The sequence below is a fragment of the Apus apus genome, chromosome 4 (assembly GCF_020740795.1).
Source record: "Apus apus isolate bApuApu2 chromosome 4, bApuApu2.pri.cur, whole genome shotgun sequence".
In the NCBI taxonomy this organism is placed as follows: domain Eukaryota; kingdom Metazoa; phylum Chordata; class Aves; order Apodiformes; family Apodidae; genus Apus; species Apus apus.
Window position 1 is genome coordinate 41,814,787 of NC_067285.1, and position 16,187 is coordinate 41,830,973.

Here is a 16,187-nt window from a genome sequence, read left to right on the forward strand (position 1 = left end):
CCAGCCCCTCCTTGTTGTTGAGAACAAGGTCCAGCAAATATGCATTTGTGACTGCCTCCCGGTTACATACATACTTATCTCAAATGTGCTGTGACTATCTTACAAAAAAGTGCAGACATAAGCTTCACTGTGTCATTGAAGTCCTAGTTTTACACATCTTATGTCATCTCCTTGTGGTATTTTGAGAAACACAGGTCTTTCCTGCTGTTTCCCTCCTCTTCAACTATTTTGTCATGTCTCTAAGAGGAGTTACATTTTGTGTGTGCATGCTGCCCATGGCTTCACTTTCAACCTGTCTGTACCTACAGAACTGCCAGACTGACTGGAATAGTAGCTTCTCCTACCCTGACACTTCTGCAGGGCTAGCAATCTGGTTGGTAGCTGCTGTGATTGTTTCTCTTGGTCAGGCAGCAAACTGGTTCTTTTTTTCCCCATGCTTTTGCATTAAATAGTAAAAAAAGTACTTCAAATTGTTCAGGAGATTGGAATTGGAGTCTTGACAGATTCGTCTCACAAGATGAGGAAATGCTGGTCTTCACTTGGGCTAAATGTATAGGAATTTGATCCAGTAGGAACTTGCAACAAAGACTGGGCATTGTGGATAACCATACATGTATAATGAGGATGAGGAGTTGCTTTTGTTTGGTCCATGAGAGATTTTGCAGAATTGCAATCACGGAGCCATTTTTTTTCCTGTCAAACACGGTGGTAGAAGTTGCAGAGTACAGTGCAATGTCTGCAGTAAAATCCTGCTCTTAACAGCTCATGTTCTGAGAAGCAGTACAGCTAAATGTGCTGTGGGAGTAAATAAGTGAATTCTCCTGCTGCATAGTTCTAATGTATCATTTTGCCTTAGCAAGCAAGCCAGAACACTGAAAAAAAGATGTTGACTACTCACATTGAATTGGTTCATAGTTGTGTTTTAAAAGGGTGGGATATAAAGATCCAGAATATTACAATGGAGTTGTGACATGTTATTGCACAGTGGGATATTGCTGCTTAGACACCTTGACCTTGGTCCTGAAATATTCTTCATAACCCTTAATGAGGGTCTGCTCAACAAAATAGAGTTGCACATCTTTATTACCCCCCAGTCCAGGTATAAATGGTAGTGTATAAATTACAGGGTAGTCAAGTGGTGTGCACACCGAGAGGCTGATTGTTCCTTACGAGGAAAGGCAGCCATCCTGTTTTAGTGGGGAGTTGGACTAGATGATCTCTAGAGGTCCCTTCCAACTCTGACAATTCTGTGATGCTATGGCCCAGAGCACATTCCACAGGACTGCAAGGGGACTCCACAACCCCCCTGGGCAGCCTGTTCCAGTGCTCTGTCACCCTCTGAGTAAAGTTTTTCCTCATATTTCAATGGCACTTCCCATGTTCCAGCTTGTGCCTGTTGCCCCTTGTCCTGTCACTGGGAGCTACTGACAAGAGTCTGGCTGCATCCTCCTTGCACCCACCCTTAGGCAATGCCACTTAGAGGCATCAACCTTCTCTTCTCCAGACTAAAAAGTCCCAGCTCTCTCTGTGTTTTGTCCTCAGAGAGATGCTCCAATCAGCATAAGAGAGATGTACCATTAGTTCTATACTGTACGGTGGCTTATTTTCCTAGTTGCATACAGTCTCACCACAGAGTGGTTAAAGGAATTCACACTGAATTAATTATTTTGTATTTCTGCCCTGTTTTTCTCCACAAGACCAAAACGTGTTCCAAGAATGCAAATCCCTTGCCTGCTTGTTTTCTGTTAAACTGCTCAATAGAAGTCCTGAGCCAGATTAAGACTTGGGTTTTAAAAATGATCACTGTGTTGAGTTGAAAAAAGACTTAAAATGATGGTATTATTTGCTACTCATTATATTATTCTCTGGTCTTCCTGGGATGCAGTTACTGTCACAGAAACAGTTTGTTCACAGAAGTTCCTGTTCTTAGGGGTCTGTGAGGCTTGGTTTGATGGAAGGAAAAGGTGGTGCTCATCTGGCCTCCTAGTCAGAGGAGTGTTAAACTTTCAGGGTGTTACACAGATGGATGTATTGCATAAATGTGTTGAAGCTGAATAGATAAGCTGAATGTTTGCTAAGTATTTGTGGAATCTGATGGGTAGGGTACATTTATGGCCTAAACAGAGCAGGCCATGAACAACTGTGTGCTTGGTGTCTCGTTTCAGGTACAGTAGTAGTCCAGCAGCTAATGTCAGTGATGATTAGCAAACATGAAGAGCTGTTTCCCAAAGATGCAGACCCTCAGATGGGACCCGAGGTATGCAACAACAACAATGAAATGCCAAAGAAAGTGATTCCTGGGCAGCTGCAGACCACAGAGAACAACAACACCAAGGAGACAGCAGTGAGGCGCTGCTCTTGGGACAAACCCGAGTCTCCTCAAGGCAGAAGCATGGACAACGAGTCTCCAACTGCTCTGCCAGGCAGCAAGACAAACAGCCCCAGGAACAGCATCCAGAAACTAGATGTCACCAGAAGCCCACCGCTCATGGTGAAAAAAAATCCTGCTTTTAACAAAGGCAGTGGCATAGTCACCAATGGGTCCTTCAGCAGCAATGTGGAGGGCCCTGAGAAGAGCCAGACCTTACCAAGCTGTGCCCTGCAAACCAGGAGAACGTCGTCCCTGAAAGGACCGGTGACCAAAATGGGCACACACAGCGTGCAGAACGGAGGAGTGCGGATGGGTGTTTCCAGCACAGACGGGCACAGCAACACCCACAACAGCCGGACCCTGGGCTGGGTGCCCAATGGCTACGTCACGCTAAGGGACAACAAGCAGAAGGAACCTGTGAGTGAATCAGGCCAGCACAACAGGCTTTCCACCTATGACAATGTCCACCAGCAGTTCTCTATGGTGAACTCTGATGACAAACAGAGTGTGGACAGTGCCACCTGGTCAACGTCCTCTTGTGAAATATCCCTCCCTGAGCACTCCAACTCCTGTCGTTCATCCACCACCACCTGCCCTGAGCAGGACTTTTATGCAGGAAACTTTGAAGACTCTGTACTGGATGGACCACCACATGAAGATCTCTCCAACCCGGGCGACTATGAGAACAAAAGTGACAGAAGGAGTGTGGGGGGCCACAGCAGCCGAGCTACCAGCAGCAGTGATAACAGTGAAACCTTTGTGCCCAACAGTACTAACAATCACAGTGCTCTGCACAGCTTGGTGTCCAGCTTGAAGCAAGAAATGGCCAAGCAAAAACTAGAGTATGAGACAAGGATAAAAAGGTAAGATGGTTTGGCTCACCACAAGACTGCCTTTTGCAGAGTAAATCCAAGAAGTTTTCCCTCTTAGGACTTGCTAGCAATCTGCACTAGCTGCAGACACTGGGTGATTGCCACCAGGTTTCCCATCTTTCATTGTTGACATACAGAATCACAGAATGGTGGAGGTTGGAAGGGACCTCTGGAGATCAGCTAGTCCAAACCCCCTGCTAGAGCAGGATCCCTTAGAGCAGATCACACAGGAACACATCCAGGCAGGTTGGGAATGACTCTAAGGATGGAGACTCCACAGTCTCCCTGGGCAGCTTGTTCTAGTGCTCTGGTACCCTCAGAGTAAAGAAGTTGATTCTCATATTCAGGTTAAATCTCCTGTGTACCAGTCTGTACCCACTGCCCCTTGTCCTGTCCCTGGACACCATTGAGAAGAGTGGCCCCACCCTGCTGACACCCCCTGTAGATAGTTACAAGCATTGATGAGCTCCCCCCTCAGCCTCCTTTTCTCCAAGCTGAACAACCCCAGCTCTCTCAGCCTTTCCTTACAGGGCAGATGCTCCAGTCCCTTCATCATCTTAGTGACTCTGACATTTCTTTTGTGATATCATGACTCAAAGGGTCAGAGCAGTTGCTTGCCATGACTGTGACTCACTATCCTGATGGCATCAAAATAAAGCCAGAACCTTGTGAGTTTGTATAGAACCCACTTAACAAAAGCAGTAGGCTCTCAGTGTTTTCATTGGTTGAAAACTAAGAAGGGCAACTAGGCATCACCTTTCAGGGAAAGCAGTGTCATGGCTTATTACACCTGTCATTTTTGGAGACTGGGAGACTGCTGGAACTCCTTTCCAGAGTCCTTGTTCCTCTTGAGACAGTGCAGTCTTTCACCCACATCACTATGGCATGAAAATAGAACATAGTATGCAGTGGAGTAGAGCACTTCTTATCATGTTTAATATGCACGATGACTGTGTGTTTGGTACCACCGGGATTTCTGATGATTTCCATTGGAAAGCTAGTTCTGAGATTGGGTTGGTTTTTCAGGCAAAAAAGTTGTTTGCATTTATTTTTTTTTAGTAGTTGATCCATGTTTGCAAAAAAGATACAGCAGATAAATTAGCTGAAGGAAGGATGAGCAGTGAAACCAATTCAGGGCATTATTCTGACCTTGGATATGACACTAGTGCACCTACAGCAGGGTGTCAACGCTTCCAGAAGTACAAGGAATGCTTAGCTTGTACCTGGAGAACGAGGTGACGAGTGCTGCTCAGGAGTTGTCTGCTTTGCTTTGGTTTTTGCAGCCTGGAGCAAAGAAATCTCACCCTGGAGACAGAAATGATAGCCCTGCATGAAGAACTGGATCAGGAGCGGAAGAAGTTCACAATGGTAGAAATCAAAATGCGTAATGCAGAACGGGCCAAGGAAGATGCAGAGAAGAGGAATGATATGTTGCAGAAGGAAATGGAGCAGTTTTTCTCCACTTTTGGAGAATTAACAGTGGAGTCTCGCAGACCAGAAAGAGGCAACACCATCTGGATCCAGTGAGCATTGGAAGTGTAGACTGTGTGACTTCGGGGAAGGGCTTGGGGGTATTATACTGTGCCAGGTGGCTGGTCACCTGTTTGAGGCTAGTACTCAACATAATGTTATAAACCCTTGAAGGAAAAAAATCTTACAGACATTAACCACTCATATCTACAGTGTGTACTTATCAAGTTATATTCTTCGAATGCTTCATGAGACTACTGTCAAGTGTTACAACTGGATATGTGTATATAAATTTTAAAATCACCTTAGCAAGAGATGTATCTCAAGAAATATTTTAATGCAAGTCTTGTATTTAAATTGGTAAATTGAAATGTTGTTGCAATCAAGCTTTATATCAAGGCTTTTCTCCCTTGCACTTAATGTTATAAGCTATTTTTGGCATTGTGTTACCATCAGCTTATTTTGTATATCAAATGTTTTGTTTTGGGTTTTTTTGTTACCCCTCTTGCTGGGGAGTGAAGATAAAACATATATGTTAAGATATATCTACTAGTGGTTAACCCTGCTTTCCATCACTTCTAAAAAGACAGCAAGATGAGAAACAACAACAGCACCCTATGGGCAAAACTGAAGTGGTCTTAATTTAACAGGTTTAGTGTCCGGGGTAGAAAGGACCAGGGCACCTCTAACGTGAAAATCAAATGAGGATATTAAGTCAGAAAATGGGGGACAGTGGCAAAAGGTTAAACAGCTACTTGTTTGGGAGGAAATGTGGGTGGCAGATTAAGAACTTATCGTAGAATCATAGAATGGGTTGAGGACCTTCAAGATAATCTAGATTCAACCCCTGCATGGGCAGGGACACCTCCCACTAGACCAGGTTGCTCAGAGCCCCATCCAACCTACCTGTGAACACTTCCAGGGATGGGGCAGCCACAGCTTCCCTAAGCAACCTGGGCCAGTGTCTCATCACCCTCACACTCAAGAATTTCTTTCTAATGTCTAACTTGATCTGCCCTCTTCCAGTTTTAATCCATCTCCTCTTGTCCTGTCAGCTGGGAGAGGAGAAATGGGAATTTAAGTGGAATTATGTAAATAATACAACCAGAGCTTTTTGGAGTACTTTAAAGAAGCCCTGTGCCTGATGACTGCAGTTCAGAGCAGAAGTATAAACCAGTTGTTCTGACCATATTTGCATCTGATTTACCTCTGTGCTCTAAGTGAAAGCAAATCCTTTTTGGAACACTGATGAAGGGACATACAGAGGAGATAAACCAGCCAGAGACATTCTGATAGCTTTGTCAGTGTGATGGGTGATGAAACAACAACAAACAAACAAAATTATGTCCAGAGCAGACAACACCAGGGCAACTGTGTAACACATGGTAAATAAGGAAGAAAACATACTAATATAATTTTGTTTACAGTGTATATTAGTAGAGCTGTGTGGTCTGAATGCTTCATGAGATTGTCAAGTGTTACAAATGTGAAACTCCTCAGGCTCTCAGCATCAACAAGGAAAAACCTAGAGCATGTGGAGTTCCAGTGAAAAACAAACAGCAAAGCCATGCTGGAAATTAATGATTTGGCATCTTTACATGTAGTAAGTATAAGTGGTATTTTCTACTCCATAAGGATGTTTTGTTTTTAACTTTGCATTTAGGACTGCAAGCTGTATTATTAGACAGGGTTGTTGAGATGTCTTGGCATCCCCCTAGTGTCTTTTAAATATATTGCAATTATTTTTTAATTCCATTTGAGAAAGAACGATGAAGGTAGCCTCAAAGACATTCTTGCTTATAGCATGTATATTAGACAAGTATTAATTAGCTGTGGGAATTATACTGGGAAGCAAACATGAGGTTTACATTTCAGAGAAATATTAACTTACAATGGAGTATGATACATGGTGCTTGTGGATGCATTATTTATTTCTGGTGAGGTTCAGAGTCCCCAGACAGGGCATCTGTTGTACTAATTACTGTGAACATGTTGAGTGCCCATCCATTCTGAGTGTAAATCAAAAAGGTGAGAGAGGGAGAGGTCAAGGTAACAGGAAGGATCATGTTTTATATCAGTTAGCATCACAAGATACATCCACAATGGTTAGAGAAGGAAACAGATTACTGTGTTAATTCAGATTTTTAAATGGAATGAGACCTCGATATCTGATGCAGTAGGCCTCCAAGTTGATTCACAATTTAAGCAGAATCTGGCATCTGTTGACATGACAGCAGAGTTTCTGACAGAAGTGTTTTCTTAACTGCAATTCATATTTTTACACTAGATGTATACAGCAGTCCCTGCAGCAGTATCCTGAGGTGGAAATCCTGCTTCATCACCAAGCCAGTTTGCTCATTTTGATTTCCTCTAGCAGTCCTTATGTAGTTCAAGCTCTGAAGCTCTGTTGCTCTCAAAATTTAAAGAAGTACACAATTCCTAAGACATGAACATGAGCCAGCAGTGTGCCCCGGTGGCCAAGAGGGCCACTGGCATCCTGGCCTGCATCATGAATAATGTGGTCAGCAGGACCAGGGAGGTGGGGCCCTGGTGGGGCCTCACCTCAAGCCCTGTGTGCAGTTCTGGGCCCCTCACTACAGAAAGAACATCGAGCTATTGGAGTGTGTCCAGAGAAGGGCAAGGAAGATGGTGAAGGGTTTGGAGCAGATGGCTTAGGAAGAGTGGCTGAGGGAGCTGGGGGTGTTCAGCCTGAAGAAAAGGAGGCTGAGGGGAGACCTTATCACTCCCTACAACTACCTGAGAGGAGGCTGCAAAGAGGTGGGGATTGGTCTATTCAATGAAATTACAAGTGACAAGACAAGAGGTCATGGCCTCAAGTTGTGCCAGGGGAGGTTTAGACTGGATGTCGGGAGAAATTTCTTCACTGAAAGGGTTGTCAGGCATTGGAACAGGCTGACCAGGGAGGTGGTGGAGTCACCATCCCTTGAGGGCCTGCAGAGTCATATAGTACTTAGGGATATGGTTTAGTGAACGACTTGTTAGTATTAGGTTGAGGGTTGGACTCTGATCTTGAAGGTCTGTTCCAACCAACGTAATTCTGTGTGAATTTAAAAGGGTGTAATAATAAATTTACTTTTACCTCCTTCTCATGGCTGTTTCTGTGAACTCCCTAAATTAATAAACTGTTGCAGGAGTTCACTGGCCAGCTCCAAGCAGAGAACAGTTGAGTTCAGCCCTTCAGGCACAGTGCCACTTTTTGCCTGATGCACAGTCCACAAGAGAGGCTGCTTTTCAAATTAATTGGTACACACGGTCGAAAAAATCCTTTTGGAGCTAACAACCTCCTGATCCAATCACAGGGTCTGACTGCAGTACATTACATTTCAAGGTGTAAGTTTGGGACAGCACGAACACTTAAAAGCAGGCTGTTGGAATGCTACAGTTGAGGGACAGAATAGGAGAGGGAGAGAGGCTAGAATAGTAGCAGATATTCACTGTATCTTTTAAGTGTTAGATTCTCATGTTTTGCTCAGAATATCAAAACATTATTTTTTTTCTACTCAAAAAGTCTTCCTTTCTGTGAGAATCCTGCTACACATTTGGAATATGCTCTGGTGCAGCAGAATATTTAAGCTTACTACACTTCTTTGCTACATGTTTTTCTTTCAGCATCTCATAGGGAAGGTTTCCCCACATATAAAAATTAATAATATATTTAAAATACAATTAATACATTATATGCAAAACTGGTATAGTAGGTTTTTGTTAGAATGAGGAGGGAAGGAGCTTGCTAAAATGACCAGTTTAAGATCTCTAAGTAGTACTTGTGCCAGTAGTTGAAGTCGTAGTCCAGATATTTTTGGAGAGAGATCCAAGTTGCTAAAAAAGAATGAATATTCAACAAATATTTATTGTATTGCAACCCCAGAGGGATGGTACAGAGGCAGGGTAAGGAGACACTGAATAAACAGGTACATTGATTTGCTTATTTTGTCAACCCAGTCAAAACAGTGAGTTGCTTCTGGCTGCTGTACACTTGAACCCTTCCTGGCTGAAACACCTAATTAATTTCCTTCTTCTGAATTCCCTCTGGAGCCTGTCCCTTGAAGAGGAGAGTCTGCAGATTCTCTGTGCTACTGAGAAATCCCTAAGGAAGTGAAGGAGAGGGCAAAGGAAGATGGGGAGAAAATAAATTTACTTGCACTTGTGATGTGGGCATGCAAAAATAGAGGAAGCAGCTGGGAGAGATGAGAACAAGGAAGTGAATGCTCCTTAAGTTGCCATGTGTGGGTGGTTCTGATATGCCCTCAGTTAGGAGCACTGTTTCTGAAATTTGTCTCTACAGAAAGGTTACTACATTGTACTATTCTTTCGGAGCTTTTTTGGCTCTAAATTACCTTCTGGGCCAACATCAGTAGGTAGGTCAACTGTTTCACACACTACTTTCCTCGCTTTTATCAGTCCTATGTGCCAACAATGAGAGATCATGTGGATAAACACCTAGCACAGCCATTCCTTCAAGAGCTGAATGCAAGGCAGGGAGCCCCAGGTGGTCAGATGGTTCTCCCTGGATTAGCAGCACTCGTTCTGGGAACTGCTAATGGATCCCAGACTGTCATTCAGCATCTCTAGTGCAGTGCTTCTCAGGAAATAAAATGAAATATGGCAGATGCCGTGCTGATATAAATGGCCATAGCTCTGTAGAGGTTTAGGAAGTGGTGAGAGAAGCCGAGGAGCTTTCCCTACTAGGCTTTTAGATGCTGTCACATTGTGTATTTATGATAATTTACTGTAATTGTCTTTCCGACTGGTGTGGTCTAGTTTTGCTGGAGAAATGCTTGTCAGCAAGAAGACATGTTTTTTTTAGGATGCCAGCAATGAAGAGTGCAAAAAATGTTTGAGGCCAGAAGAATGTGCATGATGCAAATACATTCCCTTCTTCCCTAAGGGATCTAGGATAATAAGCTTTATATGCAATGCAATTACATTTCTGAATCTCCTAAATGCAAGAATGGAAAATCTCTTCTGCTTCTGCTGTATTACTCTCCTCATATGAAATAGGTTTAGAATGATATATGTTCAGCAGGACCTTATTATGATGTTTAAAATACTATTATGAGCTGTTTAAAGTACTGTTATGAGCATGGCTGTAATTTTTTAACTGTAGTGTTCAGGTGACTTGGCCTGAGACCAGAACAGGTTGCTTTGAGCACCAAAGTTACCTCTGTTGTTCAAGTCAAAAAGACAAGCTCTTTATTTTCCACCCTTAACAATTGGACAAAAGGGTGGTTTTGGTTTGATTTTTTTATGTAGTCTGCAGTTCAGTGGAAATGGTAGTGATTGTTGGATGTAGGACTACTTGCAAACCAGTTCTCTGTAACAGCAAGTGCTCTCCTAATCTTCATCACTGCTAAGCTGTGACAGTAACTGCTACTTTATATTGCATGTCCTTTCTATCAGGCTGAACTACAGCACCTAAATTTTGGCAGAGCAGGGTGACTAATGTAGTGCTAGCTTTTCCTGCAGCCACTTTTAACCTAGACACTGAGTACTCTGGTGAGGTTTTGCTTCATTCATTCTTGCAGATGTGTACTTTGTATAGCAGTGTGATCTTGCTCAGGTTGAGTGCAGAAGTTACAAATTAATATCTGCCTAATTCCATAATAGTTCTTGTGTGTAGACATGCCCTAATACTTATTCTGCATGTGGATAATGGAGATACGGGTATAATTTAGTATTAATACTGTATCACCATTGACTTGCTTGATATTCTTCTGTCTGACTGAGGACCTATATCAAAGGAGGCTGTAAAGGAAACTAAGCAAGGTATGAACCACGACAGAAATTAAGCTTCTCTGGAGGCAATTCCAAAGGCCATTAAGAGAACAGTTAATGAACTATTTCTATTTATGAATCTATTTCTGTCCTGCCAGCCAGGCCTGTTTTTCCCAAGGCCAGAACCTAAGATCAAAAGCACGCTGTTAAAAACCTTGCCTAACAAGGGAAGAGGTGGAGAGCTGCTAGTATCAAATCAGGAGGACATGCTGTGTAAAAATGGACAGCTATCAATGCTCTGGAGCCAGAACTGGCTGGGTGCGTTTCACAGAATCACAGACTGGTTTGGGTTGGAAGAGACCCTAAAGATCATCTAGTTTCAACCCTCTGCATGGGCAGGGACACCTCTCACCAGACCAGGTTGCTCAGAGCCCCATCCAACCTGCCCTTGAACACTTCCAGGGGTGGGGCTTCCACAGCTTCCCTGGGCAACCTGTGCCAGTGTCTCACCACCCTCACACTAAAGAATTTTCTCCTAATGTTTAACTAAAATCTCCCCTCTTCCAATTTTAATCCTTGGAATCCACATTAGCAGCTACAGCTTCAGGTTTCACTCAGACAACAATGAAGATCATGACTAAGGAGAATGCCTTCCCTATGACTGTGGCTGGCAGGTGGGAAGAAGTTTGTGGTGGGTTGACAGCCTCGTTTAGTTCTATGCTGGGTCACGTTTAGTGAGAGCTGGTTCACTTCTGAGCTATAATGACACTATGGCCTGTAATTGCAGTTGGAGGGGAAGCAGTTGAGGAAATCAGCGACAAGGTGTATATAGACTGGAAAAAACATGGAACAAACTCCAGACATATTTAATATTGAAAACAGAGCTTTTGCTTTTGGAGTCTGCATTTTAAGTCTTAATTATATGTTGATGAAAGGAGCTGGGTTGGCAGATACAAAGATGTGTCTTCTGTTTGTTCAGGCAATGTACAGGGCATATAATAGTCATAAACCTATTCCCTGTGCAGTACAGTAGTGCATTTCAATCTTTTCTGGAAACTCTGCAGATGCAAGTGACAGATTCTTGCCTATAGTGACTGCCCTCTTTCTGTTCAGTCTGCCCACACAGCTGTAATTTAAGTCAACTGAGGGGTTGTTCTCAGTCACACAGCTATGCCTGATTTCCAAGTCAAGAATGTGTGTTACCTGGAGGATCACTTTCAGATTTGGTTTTAGGTGCTGTTGAATTTGAGCCCAAGCTCAGCAGGTAAACAGTAAAAGGGTTTGGTCAAGATTACCAAGTTGCTTGTTGTTTCTTAGAACTAACAGTTTTAAAATGTGGGACTTAATTGTCCTGGTATGGAAGTCAAAGCTATTTTTACGATCACAGCAAGGAGAAGAATTAGGCTGAGTTAAAATAATTTACATGAGAATTAAAACTAGATTGCTACCATGAGTCAGAAATTGTCATTAAACCAGGAGAAATCTTCAAATTCTTATAATTTTTTTTTTACTATAGTAAAAATTTAAATTACAAATAGTTGCTTAGAAGAATGGTAATTGTGATAACATGCACTTGGGAGGTAAGTGGTGTCTGGTGCTGTGGATTTATGATGGGACAGGTTTTTGTTCCCTGACAGTTTCTGGGTAATCATAGAATGGTTTGGGTTGGAAGGGACATTCAAGATCATCTAGTTCCAACCCCGCTGCATGAGCAGGGACACCTCCCACTAAACCAGGTTGCTCCATCCAATCTGCCCTATTACACTTCCAGGGACGAGGCTTCCACAGCTTCCCTGGGCAACCTCTCACCACCCTCACAGGAAAGAATTTCCTCCTAATGTCTAACCTAAATCTTCCCCTCTTCCGGCTTTAATCCAGTCCCCCTTGTCCTCTCACTACAAGCCCTTGTGAAAAGAATTGAGGTTGAAGCAGTTAATCAGGTTTAGGGTCCAACTCTGAAGTCCTTGTTCTTAAAGTCCCATTGATTTACCTGGAAACTTGAATTGCTTAAGAGGTGATGCTCAAAATCCTATCAAGTGAACTTTATAGAATTGTTTACCATAGTCTTTGAAACCAAGTTATAAATAGATTAGGGAACAAAAATGCTCCTGAGAAATGCTTCCTGAGATGCAGCACAGTCATTTCAGCAGCTTCAATTTATGACTAAATGGAGCAGCAATACCATAGAGTGACTACATTTTAAAGCCATGTTCTTTAACTGAGCCCCAGTTTATGAGCTACACTACAGTTTACTCAAAAAAACAGGTTAGAGCCTTCCCTTGAAACAACTTCTTTTTTTCTTCCTTTTTTTTTTTCATTTCAAAGAAAGGAAGTATATATTTCATCATTTACAAGGTGTCTTGGGGAGTAGAAACCTAACAGTGAGCTACTACAGCATCCCTAAAGTGCCACAGGATGGCAGCCTTTCAGAGTAGCGTGCTGATACTCTACGGAAAATCCTGCAGTTCCATTTTCTGCCTGAGAATCGAAGACCATACTATCTTTGTGGCTTACTCTTTTGCTACAGAAACAATTGCCCCGTTGAATCAAGAGCAATTAAATATGGTTGTGGAGTGCTAGTTCTGGCTTTCTGCTTCAACCTGCACTATGCTTAATGAAGTCTGCAAGGTTAGTATCTTTTTTTCCCCTGCAGGTGGTTGGTTGCTTTTGTCCCCACCCTTCTGAGCTCCTTCAAGTACTTTCACTGACATTTTCTTTAATAAGGATTGCAACTTTAAAAAACACTTTTAATTCAGAAAGCCATTATTACTGTTGATTGTTGCAGAAGGGATCCATACACCTGTGAAAGTATCTTAAGATTGTCACAGACAGTGAAGGAATTGTGTTCATGTGGAGCTGACTGCCTGCATAAACTGTGCCGCAAGGACAGTGTGACCTCAAAATTGATACAGCCTCAAAAAAAATAATTTAATCAGTTCCACACAAGTTTGTCATGGGACAAAAATTGCAAACAAACCATTTGGTATGAGCAGGATCAAAAAAGATTCCTGAATACATGATTGTGATGTCAAACGACAGCTTTTAGTTTACACTGGAGGTGATGATTGTGTTAATTATAAAAACTCATGAATGAAATGAGAACAACAAAAACTTTCATATAGACCAACAGATGTTACTTGATTGCTTGCTGTATATTCTTGCTTCTCCAGGAAAAGCTGTGCTGATACACAGTACTTGTCCTCAGAAAGTGTGCTGATTTATAATTGGCACAGGCTAGGTAAAGACACGTAATGGACAAACTCTGCAGCCAAGCAGGCATGTGCAGGTGGCTTCTATCTCAGGCTGACCAGCAGGTGACACCTTCCTTCCAAATTTCTAAGTTATCTTGAGGAACACCAGACACCAACCTGTAATGCACAGCGTTGGATATACTACGTTGAAATGCTTTAAGCTAAAAGAAATCTCATTTAAGTGAAAGATTAACTTAAGGTACAGTGCCATGACTGTGGTATTTTAAAAAATCCCTCAGTTTTATTCACTGGAGCCTGTTGTCACTTGTGGGGAGTGGCAGCAAAGGGAATGCTAAGAAAGGCCAAAGCCATCAGCAGGGGAAATATCCCAAATCCTAATAAATTTTCAGTTAACTAAGACTGTAACAACACAAAAGAGGAGAAGGGGGAAATCCAGAAAAAATAAAATAAAGGAGTACCAGGACTTGGATTCTCTTCTACTTAAGCTCCAGTGAAATCCTCTTCTCAACCTGATTGCATAAAAACACAGTGCACAATAAAACTGATTAATAAAAAGTATTTTTGGAGGTCTTGAAAGCCTTAGCTGGCTTTGTTTATTAGCCTGCAGAAAATCACATTATTTATTTCTAATACCACAGTGTCTAAAGCTTTATCAAGGAGCATGATGACACTGAACTAGGCTATGGACAGACAGAATTAAGATGCAAATTAAATCCCAAAGGATATGATAGTTTATACCAATTGCTTTTGCAGATTTGTCTACAGTTATCTATTAGACATTGGGACTGCCTCAAGTAAAGTTATTCTTAAGAAAGATTGGTAATGTGTTAGTAGTCAATAACAGATGTAGCCACTGAATTCAAGTGTGGCATGTTTTTTTTTTTCTTGAGCACAAATGTGAACATAAAAAAAAAGACAATATTTGCTAATTTAACTACTTGAAACCAATTGATGTAGCACACGCTGAACTGACCAAAAAAGTCAAAGCCCGCATTTTCATGCAGCTCCAAGAATGTAATTTCCCTCCGATAAGTAAAACTGCAAATTTTGTTTTTTAAATTGACATTATCTTTGAAGGCTAGATGAGAACATGAGTGAAATGAGACAGAGGAACAGACACTGCAATGGTAAGCAAGGCAGGAAAGAGAGGCTGGACCAGATGTGAAGCAGTACATTTACAGTGCAGCTACTGACGACGTCAGGTGATGGTCCAGAACAGAGCTGGTACTCATGTGTTCACAGACATGGCTAAAATCCAACCTAGAAAAAGCAAACTATCTGTATGACTATTAAGAATTTTTGAAGGTGATATTCTTGTGCAGAGAATTACCTATTAGCTTAAACTGCAGTTAAATGCACCAACGTATATTTGCCTGCATTTGTACTCCAAAATTACTTCAATAGGGTAACAGTGTTCCAGGCACAATAGGCTTGCAATGCTGTGGATAACCTCTCCAGAGCTTAACGGCTGCACTTGAGATGCATTTTTTCTCCACCAAGCTACAACTCTCACAAGAAATAAGGTAGGTTATTCAGTTTCTGCCCACCAGGTAAAACTATGTTACTTAGGAATTATAGTTGTTTAGTGCCAACAACTCGATCCTAAATCGAGTGGCATTTCCTTGCAGTTCCAACCTCTCAGAAGAAAAAAGAGGGAACTGCTGCCCTGGGAAGAATCTGTTTAAGCTTTGGTCTGAAAACAAAAGCAGAAGATCCACTAATAAAGACATACAGAACTATTGACCAATCTACTTATACAAGCCATTTCCTTAAATAAGAAATATGTGATAGTATTTTATTTTTATAAACCTAAATTAGATTAATATCAATATCCACTTATCTGACCCCTTGGCACACTCAATCTCCCCTTTGTTCAGGTTTCTTACAATACATGTACCTGGATATCCCTCAAAGGAATCAAAAGTCCACTTTACTTTTATTAAGAGACTAGAGAGGAATGTACTAAGGTATTATATAATCAGTCACTGGGGAAGAAATCCAACTCACTATACCATTGTAGGATAAACTCTGTCACTGAATCACAGAATTGTTTTGGTTGGAAAAGACCTTTAAGATGATCAAATCCCATCAACCTAAAACGCTGCCAAGTCCACCATTGAACCATGTCCCAAAGCACCACGTCTACAAGACTCTTAAATCCCTCTAGGGATGGTGAATCAACCTCTTGCTCCAATGCTTGACAACCCTTTCAGGGAAGATATTTTTCCTAATATCCAATCTAAACCTCCCCTGGCACAACTTGATGACATTTCCTCTTGTCCTATCACTTGTAACTTGGAAGAAGACACCAACACCCACCTTGCTATAATCTCAGCCTCCTTTTCTCCAGGCTAAACAACTCCCCAGTTCTCCCAGACACTCCTAAGACTTGTTCTGCAGACATCCAGATAATTGATAAAGATATTAACAGGAGTGGCCCAAATACTGTGCCCTGGGGAGCACCACTTGTCACACATCATTATATGGAAATTATTTAGAAAGAGGTGATTCTGACAGCATCTTCCT

At 42.0% G+C, this 16,187-nt stretch overlaps 1 protein-coding gene across 6 annotated transcripts in view; it reads left to right on the forward strand.

Moving 5' to 3' along the window:
• The window catches only part of ARHGAP24 (Rho GTPase activating protein 24), a 214,416-nt gene extending 204,610 nt beyond the window's left edge, over window positions 1-9,806 (forward strand). For 5 of the 6 annotated variants that reach the window (XM_051618788.1, XM_051618786.1, XM_051618785.1 and 2 more), the window contains 2 exons: window positions 2,166-3,234; window positions 4,527-6,616. In XM_051618788.1, coding sequence (XP_051474748.1) covers window positions 2,166-3,234; window positions 4,527-4,770 — 1,313 coding nt within the window. In that variant the 3' untranslated portion in view covers window positions 4,771-6,616. Of the gene's footprint in view, window positions 1-2,165; window positions 3,235-4,526 lie in introns of all 6 variants that reach the window. The other variant, XM_051618783.1, reaches the window with a different exon arrangement.
• Window positions 9,807-16,187: the final 6,381 nt, after the last annotated feature.